We start from the raw sequence: 12,962 nt of genomic DNA, 5'->3' as shown, positions 1-12,962 counted from the left end.
TTCCATTTACCCGCAGTTGGTTCATATCCCTCTGAACTCATCTCTGTCCAAATGTCTTGTAAAGTCCGAATTGTACCCACTTGTATAGCTTCCTCTGGCTGCTCATTCCAGATACAGACTACCCTCTGAGTGAAAATGTTGCCCCCAAATCACTCAACTCACTCCCTGCTCACTTTAAGCCTCTGCCATCTAGTTTTCGAATCCTTTACGCTGGACAAAAGGCTGTGGGCATTCACTTTAGCCATGCTCCTCCTGATCTTGTACACCTCTATAAGTTCACCCCTCAGCCTCCTAAAATCCAAAAGAAAAAGTCTCAGCCTATCCAACCTCTCTGTACAACTCAAGCCCACAAAGTCTGAGTTGCTCCAGCACTTTGTCTTTTTTTGTAAACCACCATCTGCAGATACTTCTGTTAACAACCTCTTTAAGAAAGAACTGCAGATACTGGAAAAATTGAAGGTAGACAAAAATGCTGGAGAAACTCAGCGAGTGAGGCAGCATCTGTGGAACGAAGGAATATGTGACATTTCGGGCCTCAAACCTTCTTCAGACTCCATAGATGCTGTCTCACCCGCTAAGTTTCTCCAGCATTTTTGTCTACCTTCTGTTAACAACCTGATTAATCTCTTTTAAATAACTTTTTTAAAGCAAAACATATATTTTTAGATTCGTTTTGAGATACTGTGGGAAATTTTGAGGTGCATTTTGTAAAATTTCAGAATATAGAAATTTGGTCATTGGTCATTGATTTCCTTTTGATATGAACAAAACAAAATCTAATATATTATTTATCTTAGTATTACTTTTGGGAAAGGGTGATAAAGAAATGAAAAGATTCAAATAGCAAAGCCTAATTGTTTTGTTGCCGTGTTTGCTGCAGGTGTTTATCCCAGAGTTCAGGACCTAGCTTCTTAATAATCACATTCTGGGGTGATGCAGTGGTGATATATTTCTTCAGCTTGTGAAGATGAGAGCTCTGCTCAGAAAATTGGCTGATGATAGTGTAACTGCAATCTTGCTAACAAAAGCATCAATCTTATTTTGCTGCTTATATTTGAGTGATGAAAATTATACATTTGCTCATTTGTCATCTTAGAAATGAAAGGATGGTGTGGCTCTTTGTATGCCTGTTTACTGGGATTACTGATGCATTATATTTGCATGTAATATTATCACTGAATTCATAGAGTGATAGTGTCATACAGGATGGGGATATGCCCTTCCATGCCAACCAAAGTGCCCTGCTACACTCTCTGGCCCTACTACACTGGTCCCACCTGCCCGTGTTTGCCCCATATCCCTCAAAACCTATCCTATCCTGGTACCTGTCAGATTGCCATTTAAATGTTGTTATTGTACCTGCCTCAACTACCTCCTGTCACAACTCATTCTATATACCCCCCACCCCCCCCCCCCCCCCCACCCCCCACCTCATTTACTCCATGCTGCCTATAATTATTGTAGATCTCTCTCTTTTGCCGAACCAAGTGTCCAATTTCCCTTGAAAACCATGGCTCTTTCCAATTATTACTCTTTCCTTTCAACCGAACAGGGACATAAAGATTCTGTACTTAAAATTTCACCTTTAAATGTCCTCCATTTCTCTACTACATCCTTCCCATTAAACAAAATGTCCCAATTCACTCCCTTTAAATCCTTTTGCATCTCCTCAAAGTTAGCCTTTCTCCAATCAAAATTGTCAACCCTAGGTCCAGTTCTGTCCCTCTCCATAATTATATTGAAACTAATGGTATTGTGATCACTGGACCCAAGGTGCTCCCCAACGCATACCTCCGCCACCTGTCCAGTCTCATTTCCTAACAGGAGGTCCAGCACTGCCCCTCCTCTAGTAGGTACTTCTATGTATTGCTGCAAAAAACTATTTTGCACACATTTTACAAACTCCAAACCATCCAGCCCATTTACAGAATGTTTTTCCCAGTTTATGTGTGGAAAATTGAAATCTCCCACAATCACTACATTGTGCTTACTACTAATACCTGTGATCTCCTTACATATTTGCTCTTCCAATTCTCGCTCCCCATTTGGCGGTCTATAATACACCCCTATAAGTGTTGCTACCCCTTTCCCATTTCTCAGTTCCACCCAAATAGCCTCCCTAGACGAGCCTTCTAATCTATTCTGCCAAAGCACTGCTGTAATATCTTCCCTGACAAGCAATGCAACACCTCCACATCTTGCCTGTCCAATTCTATCACACCCTTCTGCCCACAACATCCATGCTGCCCTTAGTACTGATCTCAACTATTCCCAACTATTACTGAGCGAGGTACAGTGGCTAGAAAGAATACATGGGTGGATTTTTAAAATGTATCTGCATTACAAAGTTGTGTTGTAATTGATGCCTGTGATCTTGAGGTAGAAAAGAAATAGGAGCAGCAATATGCTTGATAGCCCCGATCCCTGCTATATGATCAACAACATCGCAGTTGGTCATCTACTTACTTGATCCCCATGTCTCATGTTCCCCTTGATTACAAAATAAACTGATCTTAATTGTGAATGGATCCAATCTAACATTCCCTGACTCCTCATTTTCTGATTATATCTGCCTGCTGTTGTTATTTTGTCTGAAATCTAGTTGAATGATTGCATTGCTAATGTATTTTACCCCAGTTTCTGCGCTGTATGATTTTATTACAATTGATTGGAAAATTACAATAGAGCAACTTAAAACAAGTTTAAAGTTCCTGCATGACTATTTGCACGTGATAGTACATGAAGGGTAGAATGGGTTACAACAGACACAAGTAGTTTAGAGGAGACACCAGAACTGCAGATGCTGGAATCTTGAGCAAAACACTTGGTGCTGCTGTACAAACTCAGCGGTGTGTGGGATTGAAGGTCAATTGGCCTCTGTAAATTGCCCCTAATGTGTTGGGAGTGGATGGAAAAGTGGAATAACATAGAACTAGTGTGAACGGGTGATGGATGGTCAGCGTAGACTTGGTGGGCCATAGTGTTTAAGAGGGAACTGCAGATGCTGGAGAATCGAAGGTTACACAAAAAAGCTGGAGAAACTCCAGCTCCATAGATGCTGCTGCACCCGCTGAGTTTCTCCAGCTTTTTTGTGTAACCTGGTGGGACATAGTGCCTGTTTCAAAGTATCTTTCAATCAATCAATCCATTTTAGGTAATGTATGCATGCATGCATGCATTAAACCATTGGTTTGGGAACAGTTCCATCCAAGCGCAAGAAATTGCTGAGAATTGTGGACACAGCCCAGGCCATCACACAAACACAAACCATTGACTCCATTTATACCTCATGCTACCTCGGCAAGGCCAGCAGCATAATTAAGTCAACGGAGAGACAATACATGATTACAATCAGGCCATTGACAGTGTACAGATACATAATGGAATAGCGTTTAGTGCAAGGTAAAGCCAGTAAAGTCTGCACAAGAATAGTCCGAGGCTCACCAATGAGGTAGAAAGTAGTTCAGCACTGCTCTCTAGTTGTGGTAGTTCAATTGCATGATAACAGCTGGGGAGAAACTGTCTCTGAATCTGGAGGTGTGCGTTTTCACACTTCTATACATTTTGCCTGATGGGAGAGGGGAGAGGAGGGAGTGGGACTGGTGGGGGGTGAGACTGGTCCTTGATTATGCTGCTGGCCTTGCCGAGGCAGCGTGAGGTGTAGATGGAGCCACCCCGGTACACATGACAATAAACTAATGACAAATATTGTCAACGTGGTTTTGGTGACTTTTTGGGAACATATTGTGGAATGGGAAATTGGAATTGTGAGAAATCTTTCAAAGGAAATGATCAAGGCTCATTGTTGATACTAATCAATTCTGCTCTAATTACAGGTTAGTGATGTATATTGAACGAGACAGCAGGAAGGGGAAGGAACAGCAAAACAGCAATAAATACCTGTCCAAGTGTCTGGATCTGCTAGTCTGTCACATCATCCACCAATTACCCGGGATCATAGGTAAACTGATGGATTACTAGCTGAGAAATTGATCAGGAGTTTATTCTGACTGTTTGTGCATGGCTGCTGTTGTCAAGACGTTGGTTTATGTGGCAGATATCAACCTAGCTGTAATGTATTTACCCCTCGTAACATTTTGTACATTGTTTGAAACTCTGTGGAGATGTGGCAATGAAGGTGTATGGTATGCTTGCCTCCATTGGTCAAGGAGTATACCAAGCTGGACATCATCGTGCAGCTTTACTGCTGTGTGATGCTTCAGCGAGGAGCCTGAGGCAAGGGGGACAGGAGGCAAAGGTACATGTGCTGTTCTATGTAACTCTTGGTCTACCCAGAGTAGAGCAAGAACCAGAGGACATAGGTTTAAGGAACTTGAGGGATAACTTTTTTACACAAAGGTTTTTTACACAAAAAAGCTGTCAGAGGAGGTAGTTGAGTCTGGTCAATGTGGGCAAGTTGGACTGAAGGGCGCGTTTCCATGCTCCGTGACTCTGTGGTTTAATGCAGTAGTGACGGCATTATATTAGTGAGGAGGTTTTGGTGCAAGTAAACGTTTACCAGTTACTAAGAGCCCTGTGAGTGATGAATCTATGACTTCAAATGCTGTACATTCGGCTCATTGACCAACAAATGCAGCCGTCACCATTTACATTATTTTTCGCACGCCTGAAGATTTATATTCGTCTTTTCTCAATTTCTTTAGCTCCAGAGCATTTGTCTCAACGATAACCGATCATTACCAGACCCAGTCTGGTGATTTGTCTGCATCTTTCCCATTGTCTTTATCTCCTTTGTAGCACTGTGTGCCCACAGCTGTAATGTGGAGCCAGCAGAGCACCCGTCTCATACGCTCAGTACTTCACTAGCTTACATCTCCCTCCTCATCAGTCATCATAGAGCTAGCAAAGCAAAAGTAAATCTAGGAACCAACACCGAATGAAGTACGTGTGGGAAGGAACTGCGGATGCTGCTTTACACTGAAGATAGACACAACATGCTGGGGTAACTCAGCGGGAGAGGCAGCGAGAGAAGGAATGGGTCGAGACCTTTTGTCAGACTGAGAGTCAGGGAAGAGGGAGACACAGAGATATGGAGAGCAAGAGGCATCGCAGCGGGGATGCAGCGAGAGAGAATGTTGCAGAATCTCATCAGAGAGAGGAGGAGAACTTGTTCAAAGTAGGCATACCGTGAGGAGATGTTGCACTGCAGCAGACAACATGTGCAGGAAGGAACAAAGTAGATGAAGTACTAAGTATGTCACAGAAGGCTGCTGAAAGTTAGGAAACAAATGTTGCATGGTCTGGATTCTCTCAAGCATAACATGTTTGACATTACTTGTCTCTTGCCGCTCTCTGCAGGGTATTTCCTGCAGCTCAGTTCCATTATCCTGTCTCTTTCTGAGTTGGCCACTTCCCTTGGTGTTTCCTTCAATTTAGCCTCATAGCCCTTCTGACTGGACTCGTGCTCTGGCTTCATAACACTTCATAAGTTGCACAATGACTCTGCCGTACTTTCACAGAATCTCCCTGTTTGCTCACCGACTCTTTGACTGTAGAACATAAAAAATGGAAAAGTAGAGAAGAGGGACAAAAATGATCCAACATAAAGTAATCCCCCCTGTCTGCATGTGATCCATATCCCTCCAGTCTCTGCAAATCCATGCGCCTATCCAAAAGCATGACAAACACCATCTACCTCCTGGCGGCATGTTGCTCCGCACATCCTTCTCACCTTCAAGCTACGCCCTCTGGTGTTGGACATTTCCATCCTGGGGAAAAGGTTCTGACTGTCTACCCTATCTCTGGCCGCTCCCAGTTTCCTCCTTGGTTAAATCATCGCTGTAAACGGTGGGTGGCTGTTACAAACTAGTGGGGATTGATGAGAATATGAGGTGTATAAAATAGGAATAGTAAGTGCTGACTGGACAGAATGGATTCAGTGGACTGGAGGGGCAGTTTCTTTGACTGAGGCTTTATTTTTTGCACAATTGCCCAGTTTCCAGAGGAAGTAGTTGTGATTCTCTGTCCTGGAGCCCAGACAGCCTGGCCCATCAACATGATACTACATGGTGAAGCTTCTTCCCACTCAGCTGCCAGCCACAGCACCTGACCACATTCTGGGTCAGTGCCCATCGACCCAAACGTACTTCATCCCCAACTTGAACTTGCCTGCTGCAATTACCCGGACCAGCTACGAGGGCCTAATGGAGCTGGCCCTCTGACCAGGGATGCATCCAGCAAGGGGTACCGAGGTATTGGTGGCAAGGAGACATTAGCTGCAGTTTCACTGAAGCCTTTCTCCAGAACTCCTTAGGATCAGTTTATTATTGTCATGTTTACCGAGGTACAGTGAAAAGCTTTGTTTTGTAGATATCCAATTAGATCAGATACAGTGGCTTGCAAAAGTATACATACCCCCTTGAACTTTTCCACGTTTTGTCACGTTACAACCACAAACGTAAATGTATTTTATTGGGATTTTATGTGATAGACCTATACAAAGTGGCACATAATTGTGAAGTGGAAGGGAAATGATACATGGTTTTCAAATTTTTTTACAAGTATTCAGCCCCCCTGAGTCAATATTTTGTAGAACCACCTTTCGCTGCAATTACAGCTGCAAGTCTTTTGGGGTATGTCTCTACCAGCTTTGCACATCTAGAGACTGAAATTTTTGCCCATTCTTCATTGCAAAATAGCTCAAGCTCAGTCAGATTGGATGGAGAGCGTCTGTGAACAGCAATTTTCAAGTCTTGCCAGAGATTCTCAATTGGATTTAGGTCTGGACTTTGACTGGGCCATTCTAACACATGAATATGCTTTGATCTAAACCATTCCATTGTAGCTCTGGCTGTATGTTTATAGTCGTTGTCCTGCTGGAAGGTGAACCTCCGCCCCAGTCTCAAGTCTTTTGCAGATTCTAACATCCTCCATATGTTTGCTGTGTTCCCCACATAGCTTGTGGCATGGCAAACAAGTTCAAGGGGTATGAAAACCTTTGCAAGCCACTGTAATACTTTACATAAATACAATCAAGTCAAACTCCAGTACAATTGGTAGAGCAAAGGGGAAGATACAGAGTGCAGAATATAGTTCTCAGCATTGTAGCGCATCAGTTCCAGAGACAAAGTCCAATATCCGCAATGGGGTAGAGGTGAATCGGACAGTACCCTAGCTTATGGAAGGACCGTTCAGAAACCTGATAACAGAGGGGAAGAATCTGTTCCTGAGTCTGGTGATGCGCGCTTTCAAGCTTCTGTACCTTCTGCCAGACAGGAGCGGGGAGAAGAAGGAATGACCGGGGTGGGACAGGGACACGTCTTTGATTATGTCAGCTGCTTTTCCGAAGCTGCGTGAAGTGTAGATAGAGTCAATGGTGGAGTGTGGTCTCTGTGTGATGGACTGGGCTACATCTACAACGGTGGGGAGTGTGGTCTGTGTGACGGACTGGGCTACATCTACAATGGTGGGGAGTGTGATCTGTGTGATGGATTGGGCTACATCTACAATGGTGGGGAGTGTGGTGTGTGTGATGGACTGGGCTACATCTACAATTCTGTTATTTCTTGTGGCCTTGGGCAGAACTGTTCCCAAACCAAGCTGTGATGCATCTAGATGCACAGAGTCTCTTGCTCAGAGTAAGTGAATCGAGGACCAGATGACATAGGTTTAAGGTGAAGGGGAAAAGATTTAAAAGGAATCTGAGGGGTAACTTTTTCACACAAAGGGTGGTGGCTGAATGGAACAAGCTGCCCGAGGAGGTAGTTGAGGCAGGGACTATCCCAACATTTAAGAAACAGACAGATACATGGATAGGACAGGTTTGGACGAATATGGACCAAACGCAGGAAAGTGGGACTAGATGGGACATGTTGGCCGGTGTGGGCAAGTTGGGTCGAAGGACCTGTTTCCACATTGCATCACTCTATGACACTATGACAGGGTGTGCTTTCTACAGTGCTTCTGTTGATGTTAAAATTGTATGGTGTACACTGACAGTTCTGACAAACTTGTGGCCCAGTTGTTTAGTCCAGTGCACACAAGGCAGGAGGCCAACCAGCCTTCCAACCTGCACCAACTCCATGTCATAGTGGTTTTACGGTGTGGAAACAGGCCCTTCGGCCCAACTTGCCCACACTGGCCAACTTCCCATTTACACTAGTCCCATACACCTACCGCATTTTGCGTGGAAAATGTTACCTGTCAGGTTCTTATTTAATCTTTTCCCCTTATATTATTATATCCATATTACTATCTGGAATCGATATAGTTATAATGATATCTATATTACTAAAACTCTGATCTTGACCGCTTTTGGCCTACTGTGTTGCGATTTCCAAGAGAACGCCGCCACCTACGGACGTCATTTTTGGCCACCTCGATCAGAGCCCACGTCTGCCTTCCTCGACCAGAGTATTTTTCCCATCGATGAAAAAGCAGAGAGAAATTAATGTTTTTAATAAATTCACCATTCTCTCTGCTGCCCCTGCTGGAGGGAGGGGGAGGGACTATAAAACCAGGAAGTGTGCCTCAATCAGTCTCTGCAATATGGAGGTCACTCTGAGCTCTGAATGACACTGAACAAATGTCTACACAGCTGTGAGTACACTTAATGTGGTTTGAATATGAAAATATGGTTAGAAGTAAAAAAGCACTGCCTGCAAATGGTTGTTTGGGGTTTGGGTTGAAGTAAAAATGCACTCTCTCTCTCTCTCTCTCTCCCCTCCCCCTCTCTCTCCCCACCTCTCTCTCTCTCCCTCTCTCCCTCTCTCTCTCTCTCTCTCTCTCCTCTCTTTCTGTCTCTCTCTCTTTCTCTCTCTCTCTCTCTCTCTCTCTCTCTCCCCCTCTCTCCCTCTCTCTCTCCTCCCTCCCTCCCTCAGTCTCGCCTCTCTCTCCTACTCTCCCCTTCTCTCTCTCCCCCCTCTCTCTCCCCCTCTCTCCTCCCCCCTCTCTCCCTCCCCCCCTCTCTCCTCCCCCTCTCTCCTCCCTCCCCTCTCTCCTCTCCCCCCTCCTCCCTCCCCCCTCTCTCCTCTCCCCCCTCTCTCCTCCCCCCTCTCTCCTCCCCCCCCTCTCCTCTCCCCCCCTCCCCTCTCCCTCCTCTCCTCCCTCTCTCCCTTACCCCCTCTCTCCTCTCCCCCCCTCTCTCCTCCCCCCCCTCTCTCCTCTCCCCCCTCCCCTCCTCCCCCTCTCCCCTCTCCTCTCTTCCCCCCCCTTTCCTCCCCCCCCCCCCTCCCCTCCCCTCTCCCACCTCCCCCCCCCCCCCCCTCCTCTCCACCCCCCCTACCCCTCTCCCCCCCCCCTCCCCCCCCCCCTCTCTCCCCCTCTCTCCTCTCCTCTCCCCCCTCTCAGCCCCCCTCTCCTCTCTCTCTCTCCCCTCTCTTTTTCTCTCTCATCCTCCCCTCCTCCCCCCCCCTCCCCTCACCACCGTCCCTCCCCTAAACCCCCTCCCCTCCACACCCCCCTCCCCTCTTCCCTCCACCCTCCCCCTCCCTGCTCCCCACCTCTCCCCCTCACCCCCTCTCAGCACTCCCTCTCTGTCCCCCTCACTCTCACCCTCTCTCTCTCTCCTCCGCTCCTCCGCTCCTCCCCCACCTTTCCCCCTCTCACCCACCCTCCCTCTTCTCCTCCTCTCTCACCCCCCTATCCCTGTTGCCCCTCTCTCTGTGTCTCTGTCTCTCTCTCTGTCTCTGCCCCTCTCTCTCTCTGCCCTCACTCTCTACCCCCGTCCCCTCCCCCCCCCCCTCTCTAGATGTGATGCAAGTTGGGGGCTATGCGTCAGTAGATAGGGTGGTTATGGGGTAAAAGGAGCAAATTAATAATATTAATATAATATCAAGGGGGGTAATTAGCGTGAGTGCGGGGGGGGGGGGGAGGTAGTTAGTGTGTGTGACGCTGCATGCCGCCCCCCCCCCCCCCCCCCCCCCGCACGTTGGGGGAACAGACCCAACGGGTCTGCACTTAGTCGAGTTTTATTATATTATTATTATATTATTATATATATTTGTATTATTATACCTATATTACTATCTGGAATATATATAGGCATAATAATATATTATATTATTATTATACCTAAATATAATATTATTATACCTATATTACTATCTGGAATATATATGGGACTAGGGGAGAATACGAGAATACGTGTTCGGCAAGGACTAGAAGTGTCGAGATGGCCTGTTTCCGTGCTGTAATTGTTATATGGTTATATGGTTATTATATAGGTATAATGATATATAGTTTAAATGGACTGCAACACGGAAATAGGCTGCCCATCGTGTAATATTAGCATTGGCCACTAGATGGCGCTTACTTTCCCGATCTCATTCTCTAATTAGTTTAATTAATTAATGTGCAACTTTCGGCAATGACGAGTTATGACTTCCTTCTTAGTTATATTTAATCTAAATCTGTGGAAAATTTCATGTAGTTTGGTGACTTGGGTCACGGAAACTGATTTCTAGACACATTTTTTAATGCTCGGCCCACAGCCTAACAGCCTACATCTGCAATTTCCTCTCCAGCTTCCCAGAGTGCTGGAGTAACTCAGCGGGTCAGGTAGAATCTGTGGAGAACATGGATAGGTGACGTTTCACAGAGTGCTGGAGTAACTCAGCGAGTCAGGCAGCATCTGTGGAGAACATGGATAGGTGACATATCGGGTCAGGACCCTTCTTCAAAGTCAGGTGCCAGCCTGTGGATTTTGAATACTCGGGGCTTTACTGTAATTCACCCACATTCCCAGCAAATCCCCTGACACCTACACACCGGGGGCAATTTACAGAGGCCCATTGAGCCACAAATCCACACATCTTTAGGATGTAGGAGAGCACCCGAGAGAAACCCAGACGATAAACAGGAGCGGGTATAATCTCCACACACCGAGGTTGGGATTGAACCACGTTTCGCTGCTGTTGTTAGATGTCAACTCAACTAGCTGAGCACCTGCAGTGGCCATAACTTTGTTTGTAGACTGAGTTAACAACTGACTTACAAGTACTGTTCTTTACCCATTAGGTAGTGTGCTTTCTGCTTTGCGTAATGTTTCTGGGCGCAAACATCCATCAACCGTTCAAGCCAAACAGTTGAGGACATGTCTTCCAATGTTGTCTGTGATGCTCCATCTCGTGACCGCGCAGGTAATTCAGCCTCTTGACACTCACCTGGCGACTGTGTGTATGAATGGAGGGGTACGTGGGGTAAGGGAGATGCTTCACGACGGTGCATGGCATGTACCTGCACATGTTCAATGATTAAAGATAGATGGCACCTTGTTTCAATGGAAGAATTACCTGACCCTGTGGTTGTTATAAAGAAAGTCGATTGTACTTGCTGACTTCATTTGCAGCAGGTTCTAGATCACTGAATCTACCTCAGCCAAAGAATTGACACATTAGTTAGTTGGATTTCTCTGCCCTCCCTGGGCCAGTGCCCAGAGGACTGGATGGACCTTTAACATCATCACTGCTAATTGCTGCCAACCTCCTTCTCCTATTGATGTTTATGAAAGAACTGCAGATGCTGAAAAAATCGAAGGTAGACTCCATAGATGCTGTCTCACCCGCTGAGTTTCTCCAGCAATTTTGTCTACTTTCTTTCTCCTATTGATGTAGCCTGACCATTAATAGTGTATGAAGGAACTGCAGATGCTGGTTTACACTGAAGATAGACACAAAATGCTGGAGTAACTCAGCGGGTCTGGCAACATCTCTGGCGAAAATTAATAGGTGACGTTTTCGGGTTGAGACCCTTCTTCAGACTGAGAGTCAGGGGAGAGTGAAACTGATATGAACAAATGAGATCCGGCACGGATGACCGAAGAGCCTACAATGGTCCATTGTTGGCTGAGGAGGAGGTGATAACGAAGGGATATGAACAGTGAAACTAGCAGGATGACTAGAGTGGGGGAGGGGCGGAGGGAGAAGGGATGTAAGGGTTACTGAAATTGGAGAAATCAATATTCATACCACTGGGCTGTAAGCTGCCTAAGCAAAATATAAGGTGCTGTCCTCCAATTTATGTGTGGCCACATTCTATGCTTCACTCACTTCCTCTGCGAGCTTCAGTGTGCTGGGACATTACACAGGAAGGGGCTTTTCCACCTACACAGTGTATTGGGGCCTGTGCGTGGCCCTGGGCAAGTTCTCAGGTAGACACAAGAAAGTGCAGATGCTGCTTTATAGAAACGTTTCAGGTCGGGGCCCTTCTTCAGTCTTTTTGTAGTGGTGGGGAGAAAGCTGGAAGCGAGGTGGGGGTGGCACAAAGCCTGGCAGGTGGCAAATGAGTAGACAAAGGCTAGAGATGAAAATACAAAATTCTGTGAGATAAGGAGAGAAGGTCATAGGGTCATTATGGTCATAATGCATTTCGTTGTCTCTGTACTGTACACTGACAATGACAATTAAAATTGAATCTGAATTTGAGTCATGTGATCCAGGGAGCAGAATATAGTCCAAAGTCAGCACGGTTTTGTGAAGGGGAGATCTTACCTGACGAATCGGCTGGAATTCTTTGAAGAAGAAAATAGGAGGACAGACAAAGGAAAGTCAAGTGGATGTTGTTTACCTAGATTTTCAGAAGGCCTTTGATAAGGTGCCACATGTGAGGCTGCTAAGGAAGATGAGAGCCCACGGTATCAAAGGGCAGAGATAGATGGATCGGAAAGGACCGTCCTTCTATTCTGAGGCTGTGCCCTCTGGTCCTAGACTTTCCCACTCGTGGAAACATGCTCTCCACATCCACTCTATCCAGGCCTCTCACTATTTGATGTTTCAATGAGTTCCCCCCTCATTCTTCCAAACTCCAGCAAGTACAGGCCCAGTGCTGTCAAACGCTCATCATATGTTAACCATTGTTTGTGTCTGTAAAGTACAACGTACACACCAGCTTCTTTCTGCAAGCTGAAAACATCCATTGTATAGTTGACATAGAAGCAGGTTTGATGGCAGACTGTGTCACCTTTCTCAGATACCATGGCAGGTATTAATTGTAGGTACAGACAC

General features: G+C 45.9%; 1 protein-coding gene across 2 annotated transcripts in view; it reads left to right on the top strand.

The window, feature by feature from the left end:
- The window catches only part of ulk4 (unc-51 like kinase 4), a 315,218-nt gene that overhangs the window by 140,716 nt on the left and 161,540 nt on the right, over positions 1-12,962 (top strand). For both annotated transcript variants that reach the window (XM_055653277.1, XM_055653269.1), the window contains exons 23-24: positions 3,837-3,961; positions 10,978-11,099. In XM_055653277.1, the coding sequence (XP_055509252.1) occupies positions 3,837-3,961; positions 10,978-11,099 (247 nt within the window). The remainder of the gene's footprint in view (positions 1-3,836; positions 3,962-10,977; positions 11,100-12,962) is intronic.

Source organism: Leucoraja erinacea, chromosome 2 (genome assembly GCF_028641065.1).
Source record: "Leucoraja erinacea ecotype New England chromosome 2, Leri_hhj_1, whole genome shotgun sequence".
NCBI classification, from domain to species: Eukaryota; Metazoa; Chordata; class Chondrichthyes; order Rajiformes; family Rajidae; genus Leucoraja; species Leucoraja erinaceus.
The sequence above is the reverse complement of the archived record's forward strand: the minus strand, read 5'-3'. Positions and strand labels throughout refer to the sequence as shown.